This window comes from Chelonia mydas, chromosome 7 (assembly GCF_015237465.2).
Source record: "Chelonia mydas isolate rCheMyd1 chromosome 7, rCheMyd1.pri.v2, whole genome shotgun sequence".
Taxonomy (NCBI): domain Eukaryota; kingdom Metazoa; phylum Chordata; order Testudines; family Cheloniidae; genus Chelonia; species Chelonia mydas.
The window spans coordinates 107,122,971-107,142,271 of NC_057853.1; the positions used below are offsets into that span (position 1 = coordinate 107,122,971).

General features: G+C 41.8%; 1 protein-coding gene across 9 annotated transcripts in view; it reads left to right on the forward strand.

The window, feature by feature from the left end:
• Nucleotides 1-3,529: 3,529 nt before the first annotated feature.
• EIF3A (eukaryotic translation initiation factor 3 subunit A) overlaps nt 3,530-19,301 on the forward strand; it is a 49,617-nt gene continuing 33,845 nt past the window's right edge. For all 9 annotated transcript variants that reach the window (XM_007064219.4, XM_037905847.2, XM_037905850.2 and 6 more), the window contains exons 1-4: nt 3,530-3,856; nt 15,232-15,422; nt 15,817-15,953; nt 17,716-17,879. In XM_007064219.4, coding sequence (XP_007064281.3) covers nt 3,808-3,856; nt 15,232-15,422; nt 15,817-15,953; nt 17,716-17,879 — 541 coding nt within the window. In that variant the 5' untranslated portion in view covers nt 3,530-3,807. The remainder of the gene's footprint in view (nt 3,857-15,231; nt 15,423-15,816; nt 15,954-17,715; nt 17,880-19,301) is intronic.

Sequence of the window (19,301 nt, forward strand, 5' to 3'; positions counted from 1 at the left end):
TACAAAATACAGTTGTATTGCTCAGAAGTCTTATTTTATTATCAGTTGTTTTTATTACGGTTATGTCCAGAGGTTCCAAACAGAATTTGGGCCCAGGAATGTTTGGCACTATACAAACACATACAAAATACAGATCTTGCAAAGTCTTATGTAAAGTTAAGCAAACACATAAATGTAGGATTGAGGCCTACCTGTTTTCTTCTCTTTTGAGTACCTCTTCACTGGATTGTGTACAGTTCTAGAAATGGAAAATTGTGTCTCGCTATTCTTTGAACATGTCAATAAAGTAGTGGATAAAGGAGAATCAGTTGACGTAATTTATTTAGACTTCCAAAAGGCCTTTAACCAGGTCCTTGATGAGAGGCTACTAAAGAAGCCAGCAGTCACGGGGTGAGAGGCAAAGTATTGTCATAGATCAAAAACTGGCTAGGAGACAGAAAGCAAAGAGTATGATCAAGTGGTCAGTGTTCATCAGGAGACTCAAGGTTTCATACGGGGTCTTGTTAAATATATTTATTAATGATCTAGAAAGGGGGGTGAGTACTGAAGTAGCAAAATTTGTAGAAACCACAAAGTTATTCAGGTTTCAGAGTAGCAGCCGTGTTAGTCTGTATTCGCGAAAAGAAAAGGAGGACTTGTGGCATCTTAGAGACTAACCAATTTATTTGAGCATAAGCTTTCGTGAGCTACAGCTCACTTCATCGGATGCAAGCTGTTATTCAGGTTAGTCAGGACCACGGAGGACTGTGAGGAACTTCAGAGAAACTTAAAGAAGGAAAGTGAACGGGGAACACAATGGCAAATTAAACTCAGTGTTGATTAATGCCAAGTAATGCACATTGAAGGAAAAATATTAAACTACTCTCACCTTACAGGGTTCTAAATGAACTCTATCAGCTCAAGAAAGGGACCCTGGGCATCACTGTAGACAGCACAGTAAAGACTTCTGCTAAATGTGCAGCTGCAGTAAAAAAAAGCTAGTAAGTTAGAATGCATAAGGAATGGGAATAATACAAAGAATGTTATAATGCCTTTATACAAATCAGTGGTGTGGCCTCCCCCTGGAATACTGAGCACCACATCTCAAAAAAAGATATAAAGGGCATAGTAAAACTCTCATATAGAGATTAAAAAGATTGGGATTTTTTACCTTAGAAAGGACATGCATAAGAGGGAGCATGACAAAAGTACATAAAATAATTAACTGACAAAGGAAGTAGATTTGGAATCACTGTTCTCCCTGTCTCATACTTCAGGAACAAGGGGATGTTCAGTGAAATTAAAAGTTGGGAAATTCAAAATCGATTAAACAGTTTTTCACACAATGTGTAATTAGACTGAAACTCACCCCCACAGGAAGTTGTTGAGGACAAGAAGTTACGAAAATTCAAACCAGGTTTGGATATGGATAAAAGAATATATGGAGTTATAATTAATTATAAGAAAATTGGAAGGAATATTAAACTCTGCTTCAGGGTTTAGGTCAATCTCTAACTATGGGAGATCAGGGAGAGGCCTATCCCACATCTGTCTACTCTGTGGTTATTACACCTTCCTCTGACTCACCTAATATTGGCCACTCTGAGAGACCGGATACTGGACTAGATGGACCGCAGGTCTGATCCAGTATGACAATTCCTATGTTCTATCTCTCCTTTTTTGAGAGTGGGGGTAAGAGGTGGAGAAAGAGAGAGAAAATATTTCTAGAACAACTACAGTGCTTATCAGAAGTCCTCCATTCCACACCTAGCCTCTGTTTCGATTCCTCCTGCTCTTCCTGCAATTAACAGAAACAATCATTCATTTCTGGTAAAATAACTATTTGAGAGACTGCTGGTTGCTTCCCGGCTCTCATCCTGTTATTAAACCACCATATTAAAATATATTGTTATGTATGTTGCACTTTAATTGTTTTGAGACTTTATATATGTTTTTGTGGGTGTACAATATTGAAACAATGAGAAAACATAAAAAGAAATCAACAATCGAAAGAAAACTTTATTCTTCCGTTAAAAAAGGAAAAATTCCATTAAAAATATAGCAAAACAAGAATAAATTGTCGTCTCACCACCATAAATAGCCAGACTTCAGACCTGAGCCTTCCCCCTACTCTATATTCTATATAGTTCTGGAAAATGTGCTCATGTTCAGGGAAGCCAGTGCTGGAAGGCTTTCATCTGGTGAGGTGTGCAAGTCTGGGCTCAAGAGTAAAATTTGTCATGTCATGTGTTTTCCTTGGTTTTGTGTTAGTATGTTATGTATAGAGCAACCTTAACTCACACAAAATTTGTTTTTCTGTATTCATTTCCCAGAATTTTTTTTTTTTTTTAGTTTAAGAAAGGCTTTCCAACCTCCCAATGGCTAGTTTCACACAGCACTGAGATCTAAAGTGATCAGCAAACTGATTCCTGAACTGGCTGAACAGTCTGATGAAGAACAGGCTCTTCAGCTTTAGTGGCTGTTGCTTTCATGAAGACAGGGAGCTCCAGAGCTGGGTGAAACAACTTCACAAAGAATAAGACTCCTGCTGTGACAGCTGCTGCGTCGTCAAATATGCTGTTTTCCATTAAACTGTTTAACCGGTTCAAGAGCCACATTCATGAACCTGCTAAACAGCTTCACGGAGCTCTACAAGCCAACAACTACTACTAGTCCAGAGAGCATCCCAGTAATCCTAAAACTGTTCAGCCAATTCAGCAGCTGTGCTCAGCCAGGACATAAATCACGATCTCCCCCTCCTAAAAACAACTAAACCATGGACTCAGTCTGCTAGCTGTGATGTAAACCGACAATTATGATGTAAATCCCTAGTCCCCCCGCCCCATTTTTACTTAACAAAACAATTACGTAACTTTGGAGAACCCACCAAACTCTCACTGGATAATTATTTTTTTTTGGTTACTTTCTACAGATTGTAGTTTTTACGCTAGAGGAGCCTGGAAAATCATGACACTCAGGATGAACTTTGTTTTGGCCATTTTTAATTGATTAGAATTCAGAAACTAATCAGCTGCTTTTCTTGAACACCTCAGACAATGCAAGTTTTCTGCAGAGCTTACCTGCTAAAAAGTTGTGGCAAACTGTTTTTCACATAAAGCAAAGAACTTGGATTCCTTTATGTGCAAAACTGAATACAATTTTAATTGCCATAATAACTTTCAAAACCACTTCCTCCAGCTTACAAAGGCAGTACTGTATCTTGATGCTTCTGAAGACACTACACACGCCAGCATTTAAAAGCACACCCTGTGTCATCGCTTGAATAAATGCACCCCGTTAAGGAAGGTGTAACCCGGCATAGGGTTTATTATAAAGGTGCTCTGTATAATGTGAAGTAGGAAAATCATGGTTGTAAAGTGAAGCATTGGGCAAGAAGGAGTTCTTCACCTGGGCACCTATCTTTATGCAAGGTCACGTATACAGCTTTTATACATTACAGCTTCTCGCAGCACACGCTTCCTATCAGGCAGCAAGGCCTCTCCCTACGCGCATCCACCCTACAAACAACCATCACCTTACTACCTGGGGGACAGCAGATTCGAACCTGTAACCCTAGCAAGGGTCCCACCACAGCGCTCTACCCCCTCCGCTAGGGGGGAATTCTAGGCGGGACATTTGCTCCGTGCCGGACTATACCCGCCCCTGGGAGCTGCACGGCAGGAGGAGGGGTTTCCGCTTCTGGACACGTCGGTGCGGGTGGGTCACGTGGTGCTCTCCCTTTCCGGCCCAGCAGGCTGCCTGGCTGGGCGTACGGAGTCGTCCGCCGCCGCCGCCCTGTGAGGAGAAGCTGCTGCCCCCACCGCCATCATGCCGGTGTATTTCCAGCGGCCCGAGAATGCCCTGAAGCGGGCGAACGGTGAGTGCGGGCGGGGCTCAGGGCCTGCCCCGCTCCCCTCCCCGGAACGTGTCCCCTCCGCGGCCCATTGTAGCTGGGTGGCGAAGGCCCCGGCCTAGGCCTGGCCCCGGCGCAGGGATCAGCAACCTGGGAGGCCAAGGCAGGGGCCGGGGCCGGGAGCGGGAGCGGGGGGCGCATTGAGCATTTCCCTCGCGTTGGGCCTCTCGCCCGCCCCCGCGAGCAGCAGCAGACGGCGCCGCCGGGCTCCTCCCCCGTGTGGGGAGTCGCCGCCTCAGCGGGGCCCTGCTCGGCCATGTGGCGCGGGCGCGATACGTGCGACAATAAACCCTCACGGCTGCCCTGCGCTGCCTGTGTCCGATTCCGAGCCGAGGCGCCTGGGGACGGCAACTGCCCCGGTTCTGTGCCGCACCGAATACGCTGCTGGCCTTCAGCCGATCTCATGTAAACGCCGCCTCTCACACGGCAGCATTTCCTAGACTGCACCTCCCAGTACTGCCGCAACAGCCACTGCCTCTGATGAAACGAAGGGAAGGGAAGCTGTCAGCTATTGTATAGCACACTGCGTGGCGCCAGGGGGAAGGCAGGTCAAGGGCACACGCCATTCAATTTCTCTGTTTGTACTGTAGCAGCATCTTGGCACATGAATCCATAGTCAGACTCTGGAGACACTCAGTAAAAGGACAGCCCCTGACTCTAAACATGCACAAATTAAGGTGTGACAAAGCGCTGCCAGATGGATGAGACAACCAGTGTTACAGTAAAATGAGGAAAGTATTGGACATCGCACAGACCTGCCTAGCCAGTTGACAAACTGTTGTGTATGACACACTGTTCATTTACACACAGTAGTCACTGGGCAACTGCCATGGTATTGATGCAGAGTGAACAGAACTTTGTTTATTAAAGGTCTTGTATGAGAGACCTCTGCACAATACACGGTGTAGAACTCTGTTTTTTTCTCAGTGCATTTGGCTGAATCGGTCCTGCTGGAATATGAGATATGTATATGTGGTCAACTACTTTCCCCATATTGTTCTTTACAGGCCCCATATTTAACAATCCACTTCTAGTTAACTGATCTTATTTTATAGACAGCAAAAATATCAGTTATGAAACTCACTGTATAAACAGTAGTATGCTGGGACATATGCACACCCAGTTTTAAGGCTAATATCACTAAGGACTGCTGCTGAAGTACCCTATACCAGCTTCCAGGAACAAAGCCTGACTGGCTGTGGTTATCAACAGACTCCTACCAAATTGAATGTACAGATTTAACACTTTTTATATTCAGTGTAACCTGTTTTAAATAGCCAGCAAAAACCATCTAGAAGAGATGGTGTCTGCCTAAGGCTCTGGTCCTGCTAGGTGTTGGCAGCTTGAAAACAGTAAAGTGCAGATCTGGACCTAAAGGTAGCACAAAGTTATATTGGATGGTACATGGGGTTTGACATGGCACCTTAGAAGGTGGGAGTTGTTTTGAAGATGGTCCTGAGTGCAGGTTTCTCTGTCACCTTAATAATGAAGGCTGGAATTGTCAAAGGTGCCTAAGGGAGTAGGGCACCTAACTCTTAGGGTCCTTTGAAAATTCAGTCCAAAAAGACTCTGCCCTCCAAAACAATGACTATAGTAATCTTTAAATTACATCTGTCTGAATGACAGACAAACTACCCAGGTTCTGTATTTCCTGCCCTCAAGATGCAGGTCAGTCTTTAGGTATTCATCTAATCGCAAAGTGCATAGGCATCTGCCATGATTTTGAAAGCACTTCACAAATATTAATTAAACTTCACAATTTCATTATTTTGATTTTTATGGTATTTTACACAAATTAAATAATACTTAACATGAAGATTTAAATCAACATTTATAGGACTGCCATGGTGAAATAATCCCCCAAAATGATCTTCATAACTCTGGGATATGGGGGAAAGGAAGATCTGGTGTTTGTATTTTGTATGTGATATATTGAAAAGTGGGTGGTTGTATTTCGCATTTGCTTCAGTTTGTGAATGGGCTCTACATATAGCCATATGTAAAGCATGTTCCAGTAATCTTATCGTAAAGAAACAAAGGCGCAGATAATTGTAGCAAGCTCTATGTCAAAAAAGGATATTTTTTCTGTCTAATCACAGAAGGGGCAAAAATCGCAGTTGGCCACTGCCACTGATACGGTTTTTCCTATCCACGCACACAACTAAAACTCTCATTCAGGCTCTCATCATATCACATCTCAGTTATGGCATCATCCTTCTCACTTGTCTTAACAAATATGGCATCCCTTTATCAAACGTAAGCTGCTTGTCTTCTTTTTCAAGGCTCTTCACAACCTATGCCGGTCCTAACTATTGTATTCACTAGCAAAATGACAACTCCCACTTCTGATTATGCCAGGCTCCATCACCCACATGTTATAGTCAACGGTCACCTTTGTACTTTCTCCCATGCTGCCCCTTATGCTTTGGAACAGCTTTCTGTACACATCCTCAAAGCTATCCCATTTTCCTCCTTCAGCTCTCTACTTAAAACTCTCTTCTGCCATAGTGCCGACAAAAAACTTGACCACAGTTAGGCCACTGGTGTGTCAAGACTACCACCAATCACGCTGACTAATACTATCCTTGTACTCCCTTGTCTGTCCACCTTTTGTCTTACATTTAGACTGTAAATTCTTTTTGGCAGGGATTGTCTTTTTGTTCTGTTTATACAGTGCCTAGCACAATGGACTCCTGGTCCGTGTCTGGGAGCCATAGTGACTATGCATAATGACAGGTTTCAGAGTAGCAGCCGTGTTAGTCTGTATCCGTAAAAAGAAAAGGAGTACTTGTGGCACCTTAGAGCCTAACACATTTATGAGAGCATAAGCCAATGAAGTGAGCTGTAGCTCACGAAAGCTTGTGCTCTAATAAATGTGTTAGGCTCTAGGTGCCACAAGTACTCCTTTTCTTTCTAGTGACTATGGTAATACAAATATTTAATAATAAAACCTGAGAATTGAGAAATGGTAGAGAATTTAATATGGTTTCTAGTGAGAACTTGTATTGCAAATAGTGGACATGCTCCCTCAGGCAAGGGTGTTGCCCAGATTTTAAGAACATAAGAATGGCCAAACGGGGCCAAACCAAGCCCAGTATCTTCTGTTCTGATAATGGCCAATGCCAGATGCTTCGGTGGGAATGAACAGCAGGAAGTCATCAAGTGATCCATCCTCTACTGTGCACTCCAACCTTCTGGCACTCAGAGCATGGGGTTGCATCAACATTTATCGGATCTGCTCATCTTGCCTAATAGCCATTGATGGACCTATCCCCCATAAATTTACCTAATTCTTTTTTTAACCCAATTATACTTTTGGCCTTCACAACATCCCTGGCAATGAGTTCCACAGGTTGACTGGGCGGTGTGTGAAGAAATACTTCCTTATGTTTGTTTTAAACTTGCTGCCTATTAGTTTCATTGGGTGACCCCTGGTTCTTGTTTTATGTAAAAGAGTAAATAACACTCATTTTTTCCACACCATTCATAATTTTATAGACCTCTATCATATCCCCCCTTAGTCATGTCTTTTCCAAGCTAAAAAAAATCCGTCTTTAATTCCTTCTCATATGCAAGCTGTTCCATACCCTTAATCGTTTTTGTTGTCTGTCTCTATACCTTTTCCACTTTTAATATATCTTTTTTGGGATTGGGTGACGAAACTGCAGAATTTAAGGTGTGAATGTGGGATGGATTTATATAGTGGCATTATGATATTTTTGGTCTTATTATCTATCCCTTTCAAATGTTCCTAACATTCTTTTAGCTTTTTTGGCTGCTGCTGCACATTGAGTGGATGTTTTCGAAGAACTATCCACAGTGACTCCAAGATCCCTTTCTTGAGTGGTAAAAGCTAATTTAGACCCTGTCATTTTATATGCATAGTTGGGATTATGTTTTCCAATGTGCATTACTTTGCCTTTGTCAACATTGAATTCCATCTGCCATTTTGTTGCCCAGTCACCAAATTTTCTGAGATGCCTCTGTAACTCTTTGCGGTCAGCTTTGAACTTTACTATCTTGAGTAATTTTGATTCATCTACAGATTTTGCCACCTCAGTGTTTACCTCTTTTTCCAGATCATTTATGAATATGTTGAATATGTTGAACAGCACTGGTCCCAGAATAGATCTCTGGGGGACGCTGCTGTTTACCTCTCTCCATTGTAAAAACTGACCATTTATTCCTACCCTTTGTTTCCTATCTTTTAATCAGTTACTGATCCGTGAGAGGCCCTTCTCTCTTACCCTATGATTGTATACTTTGCTTAAGAGCCTTTGGTGAGGGACTTTGTTAAAGGCTTTCTGAAAGTCCAAGTACACTATATCCACTGGATTATCCTTATCTATGTGCGTGTTGACACTCTGAAAGAATTCTTGTAGATTGTTGAGACTTGATGCTCCTTTACAAAATCTGTGTTGACAGTTCCACAACAAATCAAGTTCATTTATGTCTGATAATTCTGTTCTTTACTACTTTTCAACCAGTTTGCCTGGTATTGAAGTTAGGCTTACTGGTCTATGAGTGCCAGGATTGCCTCTGGAGGCTTTTTTAAACATTGGTGTCACATTAGCAATCCTCCAGTCATCTGGTACAGAAGCTGATATGGCTATGTACTTAGTAGTTCTGCAACATATTTGAGTTCCTTCAGGACGCTTGGGTGAATACTAGTGACTTATTACTGTTTAATTTATCAGCTTGTTCTAAAACCTCCTCTGACACCTCAATCCGGTACAGTTCCTCAGATTTGTAATCTAAAAGGGATGGCTTAGGTATGGGAATCTTCTTCACATCCTGTGCAGTGAAGATTGATGCAAAGAATTCATTTAGCTTCTCAGCAATTATCTTACCTTCCTTAAGTGCTCCTTTAGCACCTTGATCGTCCAGTGGCTCCACTAATTTGTGTGGCAGGCTTCCTGTTTCTGATGTACCTAAAAAAAATGTTGCTGTTAGTTCTTGAGTCTTTTGCTAGTTTTCTAACATTATCTCTGTCTTGTCAGGATCGAGCCTCAACCAATTCCCAGACTCTCATAGAAACTGGATCATTTGTTCCAGTCTACCAGCTAGGTCATATCCTATAGAGGAGATAGTTCAGCCTTTGTATTGGACAGCTGATAGCTTCTTCATTTAGGTGATATAGTTGAAAAGAAAAAAATAGGATTTAAGGACGATGGGACAGAAAACAATAACACAAAGTAGGGTGTTTTGCATAGCCATTGAAGGATGAATAATTTAAATTTGGCTACATTTAGAATGATTAATCTTCCACATCTCAGCTATAGTGACGTAGAAGGGCTGTGCTGCAATTTGGCCCTTCAGGAACTCTTTGGGTGCTCTTGCTTTTGTTAAATTACCATTAATTACCTGATCTACTGTAAGAACTTGTCCTGCGTGAGCTTAATGCCTATGATTTTGGGCTTTTAATTTTTAATTGTGTGCTGTAGTCAGCACTGAGAATCATGACTGGACAGACTAGCTTTCTCACTGCAGGACTGAACTAGTCTGTCATGTTTATTCTCACAGGTTAAAAACCTCCAGTTGAGCAGTAATTGACCCATGTGCTGTGTTCAGCAATAAGAACAACCTAAATTGTAAACTGTCTGTAGTTTTATTTAAAAACATCGTGGTGAATTTAAAATTATGCTGAATGTCATGGGATATCCAGATTTTGTAACACTGTAATTTATATACTGTTTTACCTACAGCAGGAGCAGTCAGTTCCTCTTGCGTGAATTGACTGCTCACATATGCTAGCCTCCTAGCATTTAGTAGAGTGGTTCCAGAACTGAAATGCCCCTTTTGTTCTTGATTTATATTGTGGAAACCATTAGCCGTATTATAACTTTATTTCCATTTTTAAAGTTCTGATCTCTTAAAAGATAAATACTGAATACGCATGTAACTTTCCCATCTTTCACCACTTTCTGACAACTAGATGTTTTTTGAAGGTAACTCTGACTGTTAGACTGATACAGCAGGTGATGTGCTGCTCTGGCAGCTTGGATTTTCTTTTGCTCTTGTGTTACCACTTTGTCATTTCTTTGTTTCTCTGATCCCCTCCTCCATGGCCTCTTTCCTCACTTACTGTGGGGGATACCACCAGTTTTTAAGGATTTAGGAAAATACTGACCCCTTTACACACTTGTTTCCCTCTACCTTTTGCCTGATCTGTATTTCTTCCTCCTCTTTTCTGTCATCATTTTTTCTGTCCTCTTCATCCTCTCATCTCTTTTGCCTCCCTTTTCCAATTTTTTTTATTGCTGTTGCACAGTTTAAAAATGCCTTTGTTAGTGCGTGTGTGTATCTTGGGAGTTTTGTGTGCTGCTCCAAAGTAGTTTGCTCCTGAATGGCTTGGTGCATTTCATGCTCCACTTTACACATGCTACAGGGAGGGCAAAATTGAGCCATGATTACAATGTGAGGTCCTTTTAATAACTGCAACCACTCCACCTCTGCACTTGAGGGCTGGTAAGGGGTTAGCAGTCCCCCTTGATGGCATGATCCTTAAACCTGGGTGTATATATTTCCCTGTATATTATTAATAATACTTACATAGACCCTGATCCTGCATTTATAGCCACAGAGGTAGACCTTTGCTTTGTGCCTGTATGGAACTCTGATGTCACTGAAGGACAGAGCCATAGGGTATGTCTACACTGCAGTGTAAGCCTGTGTCTATGGGACTCAGATTCACAGACTAGGTGTTTCAAAGCCCATGCTTAACTTTCCACGCTTATTAGTAATCATGGGTTTAGAATTTCTGGTCTTGGGTCTCACACCAGCACTCGTGTCCACACCATACTGCAGAAACCTGAGTCAAACCAGTCTATCCCAGGCTTCCTAGTACCCTCCTCAGCTGTAGCTCTTGGTTCATAGTGCACTGTGGGAAAACTTCACTCTCCATCCAGCAGCACTTTACCGGAAGTTGCCTCTGCCCACCAACACATCCAGCTGAGCTGTCTTTGGGTCTGTACCAGCGTCTGGAGCCAGTCTGGAGGTATCATTTAAAGAACTTGTACTGCTTGCGCTTTCACTTCGGGAAACAGGCAGAGCATCCATGAGATACTGGTGGACATTTGGGCAGTGTTTTCTGTCCTACCGAAGCACATCTAGAGGAGGAGAACAGTACAGACATGGCAGAGTCCAACTGGCAGATGTTTGCTTGTGGCTCTTGGTATAGCTGCTGATACTCCCTCTCAGGACTGGCGCCTCTGGAGCAGGGCCATAAGCAGAAACTGGTGGGATCTTATCTTATGGACCTGGGATGACGAGCAGTTCGTCCAGAAGTTGTGCATGAAGAAAGTAACATTTCCAGAGTGTTGTGAACAGTTTGCACTGACCCTCCAGTATCAAGACACACACATGAGGGAGGCCATGCTGGTCCAGAAGTGGTTTGCTATAACCATCTGGAAGTTAGCTACTCCTGATGCTGCAGGTCTGTTGCTAATCAGTTTGGTTTGGCAAGTTGACTATAGTAACAGAAGTATCTGAGGCAGTATTGCATGTGATTTATCCAAAGGTAGTGGGCACAAACAATGTCCCTGAAATAATTGCTGGTTTTGAGAGAATAGTGTTTTCAAACTGCCCCAGGACCATTGATGGGACTAATGTTCCCATAGTTTACCCTCCTCAAGGAGCACAAGAGTATGTAAACTGCAGAAGGGTATTACTTCATTGTTATTCAGGCTCTTTTCGACCACAGAGACTGATCCGTGGAAAAGTGCATGATAATAGGGTTTTCTGCCGATTGGGCGTTTACCTTCATGGGCAGACTGGAACCTATCAGATGACATTGTCATAATGCAGTAACTCTCCTCACTGTTGTTCTAGGAGACTCGTGTGTGTTCTCTTTTGCCTGGAGTTATGAAAGAGTACTCTGATCACAGAGACGCTGGCAAAAGAAGGTTTAATTACATGCTCAGTAGGTGTAGAATGGTGGTTGAATGTGAATTTGGTGCTGTTTACAGAATCGTTTGGAATCCTCTGCATTATTGTGGCTTGCTGTGCTCTTCACAAAGGTTGTGAAGCCACAGGAAAGCCATTTAATCTGAAGTGGATGTATGATAGTGATGGATTGCTGGACCAATACACTCCACCAGAAAGTGCACCTGTCACAACTGGTGCAGGATTCACTCGTGCAACAGAAATCAGGGATGCTTTGTGCACTCACATTATGAACTTGCATGGACCAATGAATGAAGGAGAATAATATGCTTCTGAATGCATCTGAATAGCAATATCAACAATAAACTAAGTACTATCACTGCGGGAGGGGTAGTGATTGTTACGAATTTTTAATTGAGGATGAGATAACTGCTTACAATGTGGTAGTGGGGATGGTGGTTTTTATGCATTTTTACTTATGGATAAGATGAACTGTGGTTTTTACTTACGGATTTGAAAAGATGTATTGAGATGTTTTGTTGTATACGACTTCCCAGTTATGCCTCCTCATGTTTTTTATCTTTATTCTTTTAAATATATATTTTATGCAGTTCATCTGTAGTGATAGTAATAAACTTTGTTATTGAATACAAAGGCTTTATTTGTCATTCTGCAATACAATCATGTTAACAATATTAAAAGCCTTATGGGTAGGCCAGCTGCCATGAAATGACCAAAAGGGAAATTAAATAAAATCAAGTGCATACACAAAGAGTGAACAGTGCAAAACCATGAAACCAATGCAAAAAAATAAATAAATTGAAACTCTCTGACTTATGAGTGTCCCCTACCTCCCCATTCTTTGCCCTTGTAGGGCATATTGTGTGCACTTGGAGCTGCTTGGGGGTGGAGGACTGCACTGGGTACGTTTTCCCAGTCCAGCTAAAGTTCAGTGCTGGTTGCATGGGCCACAGAACCATAGAATTGTCCAAAGAGTTCCTGGTTTGCAGGATATGGTGGCATGAAGGGGACTCAGGACATGGTGCTGGCTTAGCAGGTGCGGGTGAAGCCAGGAGCCTGCACTCTCTTTGCTGTTAGCAAGCAGCCTCTCAAATAGGTCTTTCTCTCAAGTGACATTCCTGCTCAAAGAACTGCACTGCAAGTATCTCCTCGCACTCTTTGCATCTCTTTGCCTTTCACTCTGTCGTGAATTCTTCTCCCTCTTGTACTGGTGGTTGCCCCTGTCCAGGATGTCTGCCAAGAGGTCATCTCAAACAAACATCCTCTTTGACTGCATTTTGGCAGTGCGACACCCCAGGTTCCTGCTGGTCTGTGTCTGGCATGCAGAAGTAGAAAATATCAGCTTGAAAACAGAAATGAAACAGGGTTGTTTCAGTATTGCAGAAGTCTGTATCATCGCAGAAGTGGCTTTGGAATCTCCAGGACAAAAAAATGATACTTTGTAAAACTCCTTCAGAGTATTTGGAGAGCTTACGTTTTAGTTCCCGGATGCTCTGTGAACACTAAGAGCTAGTATACGTAAAGCCTTCATGCAAGAAAGGTGAAATTTACAAATGATATATCTTTAAAAATTGCTGACCACTTCAGCTTGGGGTTGGGGGGCAGGGGTATAAACCATGGAAGTAAACTTGCTGTGGTTTACTGCCTATAGTTCCACAATCCTTTCAGGCACTCAGTATTCTGGAAATTTCTGAATATTAAAGGTATATTCTGTTCCAGACTACTGGTGGCAAGCCAGCCATTTATGCTAAGGAGGTTTTCAATTTGCAGTGAGTGAGCAACACATCTATGAGTGGAGGGGGCTGGTGACCTGCAGAAGAGGGCCTAGAAAAATCACCCTGCTCTGAAATGTGACTACCCTTCTGGTGTTTATACTATGGGAAAAGTTTGCAGCACCCGGGATTGGATCAAAATTCATAGGGAAATGAACAGGGCTCCCACTGGCTGGGCTCCCATTGTTAGTTCCCCTCCCTCCCCTTAGGATATTTAGTAAAAGTCACAGGCTCCCATGAATTGTTTGTTTGTTGCCTGTGACCTGTCTGTGTCTTTTGCTAAAAATACCTGTGACAAAATCTTAACCTTAGTCATAAACCAGAAATCTCTCATTTGTATATTAATAACAGACATGGATACAGAAACTTACCAGGCCTCAGGCTGCTTCTGCCTTTTCTGTTTCTGCTGCTGGTTCTGTGGCAGGCTGCTCCTCTGGGAAGTCATCAAACAGCTCCTGTGAACATGGCCCCAGATGTGCTGTAGCTGCTCTGGAGGCAAAGTGTCCACAGGGACTGGCATGAGCACCTGAGTCACTTTGTAATAGTGATCCGGTGGCTGCTGCCCTCCTTCTGGTGCTGTAATACAGTGCTTCTCAAGCTATCTGATGTGGGGGACCGGCATTTTTTTTTTCCAATGTGTGCGCAGATCGGCAACGGTCCGCGGACCACCACTTTGAGTAACACTGCTGTAATAGATTCAGGGGGTCAGAAGGTCACCATCCTGGCTGATTGGTTGGCTCAGTGCTTGGCGCAGTTCCCAGCACCTGGTCAAAGTCCTCACAAAAGAGGCAGGATGAGTTCCCAGAGGTGCTGTTCTCATCCCTGGCTTTCTGATAGTCTGTCTGGATCTGCTCTCTGCATTGATCACCTATCCATTGAATCCCCAGCACTGCCAGCTTTTCTGATATTTCTTGGTACATGTGGTCATTTCTACTATTCTTACTGGAGTCAACTGTCTTGTTCACCTCACACCAAAGATGTACCAGAATCTGACTATGGTCCTGTGACCAGGTGTGCCAGCATGCTTGGCAAAGGACTTCCTGTTGCTGGCCACAGCTAACACAGAAGGTGGTTCAATCTGTTTTCAGTTCAGCAGTCAGAATAAAATGGAAGGATTAAACACAGAGTATACTTGAATCAGGTGGGTTGCGTCAATTTCCTGTGGTCAGTTTGCGAGACTTGGGATAGAAAGGCCAGGAATCACTGGGCCATAGGATTGTGGGATAGCATGGGCAGACTCTCAGGACACAATGCTGAGAACCTGGTCCTGTCCTGACTTGTGTCCACACTGCAAAATGATAGTTTGGACTTGAGTCCCAGTGGGATTTCGGCACTGACCCCACCCCACTGCTGGGCTTTAGGGCCTGGGTCCTGAAGGCGTATTGGCCCGAGTCAGGCAGATTTGTGTGTGGACAAAAGGCAGGTTTGGGTTTGAACCTGAGTCTGAGCCCAGGCCTGTGTTGTAGTGTAGACATGATTACATCAACTGATATTTTCACTCTGGTCAGTAAAATAAGATCAGCCAATAAAATGTGACCGCTGGTTTACTTTGTTACAATTATTAATTCTAAATTACAGTGTGAAGTATAGAAAATGTGTATCTTAAGTGGAGGAACTTTTGGTTTGCATATGTAATTGGTCTAATGAAGAGTTTATTTTCAGAATTTCTTGAGGTTGGCAAGAAACAACCTGCCCTCGATGTTCTTTATGATGTTATGAAAAGCAAAAAACATCGAACATGGCAAAAAATCCACGAGCCAATTATGCTGAAGTATCTGGAGCTCTGCGTGGACCTCCGCAAGAGCCACCTGGCAAAAGAAGGATTGTATCAGTACAAGAACATTTGCCAGCAGGTAGGAATTGGGAAATGTTCATTTTTTTTACGACCTGCAGCATGATGTACGTTAGAGTTGTATATTTAAAACTTATGTATTACTTCTAAAACATAGAATTGTTTTGTATCCAGGGCCCCAGCCCTGCAAGTCGCTGAGGTCTGCCGAACGGCTTGCAGAGTTGGAGTCTAGATTGCAGAGCACCCAATATAATAGGTTTCCAGGTCTGATCGGTATATCTAGGCACTATTATAAATTTAATCCAAGTAATAAATAATAACTTGATCTTAGATTTATGGTCTTATTCTATATAAGCCTACTTTAGATATTACCACCCTAATTAGAATATATGCTTACAATATTTGTTTCCCACGGTGCGGAGAAAGCCACTTCAGATGTTCTGCTCTTGATCTAGGTGAACATCAAATCCTTGGAGGATGTTGTTCGAGCCTATTTGAAACTAGCTGAAGAAAAAACTGAAGCTGCCAAGGAAGAGTCCCAGCAGATGGTGCTAGACATAGAAGACTTGGATAATATTCAAACTCCAGAGAGGTAGGAGGTCTTTTTTTCAATTGTAAGCCCTTGTAACGGTTTGTCTCTTTGGTGTTTTTACAGCACCTAGCACAAGGGTATCTTAATCCCCTATGGAGCCTCTGGGTGCTATCATAATATAAATACTTTCTACTACTGCTGAAGGACATGCTTCTGCTGTCTTTTTAGATAAGACTTAATGTAGCTCTTACCAGTTGTACATTTTAAAAATAGATTTTCTATTTAACTTACAGGTCCTGGTTTTGGATTTGTGATTAGGTTTGAGATAAGAGGTTTATCTTATTTATCTTAAAATTAAACCATCAGTATTAGAAAAAGTGTCTTTATTGTATAAATGACATATCTGACTTGTAGAGTAAATGTGGTAAATTTTGCTCAATTAATATCCAGATTTTTTTATGATGTGACTTTATTAAGGCAGATTATGTATTTAATAATATAAATGGTTCTGTGAGTGTCTGGGAGTTGTTGGAACCCAGTTCAAGCCATCTAAACATTAAAATGCTTGACCATGGTGTCAAATCTTATCTCCTTGACATCATTTTAAATCTAGTTAGGCAGTTCTCCAAAATCACCATTTTAAGAAGGAATGTTTCTGGGATGTGTTTGTGTTTGAAGTATCAATTAAAACCATCTTTAGGAAAACAGACTACCTGGTGATTGAAGGGATTTGTCTGTTGGCTGGGTGGTGGGGAAGAAATGATTTTAACAGCCTGTGACAAACGTAACCTTAACAAAAATGATTATTTAGTCAAGCATCATCCTGTTCAGTACAATGGAATATGTAGTTGGTCAGGTCTGGGCAAATCAATAATTATTGGTCTAGTGCATAGGCATGTAAATTCACAAATTTAAAATTTGTTGGGATATTCCTGAAAGTGTAAATTTACTTTGTATTTGTAGACAACTTGATATCTTGCAGACTTTAAGAAAAGGGTGGATTTAGTTAGAAGTAGAAAAACAGACATTTTAAATAAGTAGGATGTTGAGCAAGTACACATGGAAGCTGTCACTATCTGCATATCTTCTAGACTTTTAGAAAATGTATCCTTTCATATTACTTAGGCATATTGCTTTAAGGCTCGCGGTCTGTTGTGAAGGTTATAGAAATCAGTGACTATGACCTTAAACTGTTTTCAGATCTGCTTTGTCACATGTCAATAAATACAAGAAAGCATCTGAATCAGTTGCTGGTCCCTCTGGTAGCATTGCAGGGGAGTTGGGGAGGAAGTCTGGGCGAGTGGGAGAGCAGATCACAAAATTCCAGATGTCTGAATCTGGTAGAGGAGTCTACTGCCCTCTTGGTGGAAGAGGGAAAGACTTTGTAGATGAGGTGTTGCTAAAACAGTCTTTTTTTCTGGTGTTGTGAGGAATACCAGAAGCGAGGAAACCTGGGCCTTTCAGGGCTGCCACCCAGTACCATCAGCCATCTAATTAGGATGCAGCTTGAGCTGGAACAAGTTTTGAATTTCACTGACAAGCATAAAGAAAAGGAGTACTTGTGGCACCTTAAGGTGCCACAAGTACTCCTTTTCTTTTTGCGAATACAGACTAACACGGCTGTTACTCTGAAAACTGACAAGCATGTGACTTCTTTTTAAATTCTTCATAACAGCCAAAGTCTTGGGAATGTGTAAAAATATACAGTAAACCTTAGCCGTTCAAGTTTGACTGGGCTGTTTTGTAGGTCCTAATAAGAAAGAGGTAAGTGAGTGATGAGGGTGGGAATTGTGGGGACTAACTGTCACTTTCTCAATTATAGTGTTCTCTTAAGTGCTGTAAGTGGGGAAGACACTCAAGATCGCACAGATCGGCTGCTTTTAACTCCCTGGGTTAAATTTCTATGGGAGTCATACAGACAGTGTTTGGACCTTCTTCGAAACAATTCTAGGGTGGAACGCCTCTACCATGATATTGCACAGCAAGGTAAAATCAAGCATGAACTGTAAATTACAGTGTGATTTAGGAATATCTGTGTGTGCACACCCTCAGCTGAAAAATTACAGGTTACTTTTGCTTGAATAAAGCTATTGGTGGAAAACACATTAATCTCTCAGGCTTCTGTGTGTTCACGCAATATTTTAGAAATTCCTGAGGCCCCTTGACTCCAGGATGGCTGGATCTGTAGTTAATACCTTACTTGATGCAAGTAGTTTCTTATAACAGATCTTCCAAGGGCAGTTTTATTTTTTCCATGAGTTTCCTCTACTAAGAATGTTTAGGAGTGTTGTACCTGTATTAATCTCTAACCTATTTTCTCAATCACAAGTTGGAGGCACATTTCCCTCTTGTTATCCATTATGGCAAATGTTGTCATCCCCCTCTACCCCCCAAGTAGATATGACGTAACCAATTTTAGGTGGAATAGCTGACTAGCTGAAATAGTTGTTCTTTCAATCACAAATTATTGGACTTCATGCAGAAATACCTGGATGAACTGTTTTGGGCTGTGCTGAGGAGAAGGAAAGATGAGACAGTCAAGGTGGCCTTAATATCTGGGTTTTGAAAGAAGAAAAGTGGGCATATAAAGAATCTCCTGGGTTTTTTTGAGTGGGATTGTGGAAGAAATAATCTAGATTTATCTTCCTCCATTTTCATAACAACATGGATATTTGTATCTTTTGTTGAAAGAAACAACTCCAAGTTACTAGATTTTTTTTTTCTGTGTCCCAAAGTTGTGCATATTGTGGGTGGGTTCCTTGGAGGGGTCTTCCTGTCATGAATCCAGTGTTCCCTGCCATGGTGATTTTTCTAATCCAGAATCACTTTCCTGTCTATCACTGGGGGAGAAAGGGATATTTCGTCTGTAGTAAGTTAGAGTAGAAGTGTCCCAACGCAGGCACTCTTATTTTATTTTAAAAAGAGAATTAAAAAGAGGGTGAAGTAAAAAACTAGAATTTACCTCTTTTTTTGTGAATGTTGAAGTAACTTGCCACAGTGGAATAATCTGAATTTCAGCAGTAAGGGCTTGATGAGAATCTCTTTCTGCTTTTCCCAGAACCAAAAACTTTTAGAGTCTACCACCCAGACAGTTTTATTCAGAATTAATTTGGACACTTTTTGTGAAAGGCTGGTACAACATAAAAGCAAGAAACCGTGTTTCCTGTTAAACATTTTAAAAACAGTCTAATAAAGTGATCTTGTCAGGTTTGTAATTGAGTAGTTCTGCAAAAACACTCAAGATAGTATTATCCAGCATAGTCTCTGGTTTGTCTCTTGAGAGGCTTTCAGTGGACTTTTCCAAATCAAGAATCTTTAGGCAACTTGATTTTCATATCATGAAGTTTGAAGCTATAGCTAATTTTGTAGTTATTTAATAGTTAACATTTAATAGTTAATATTTCTAAC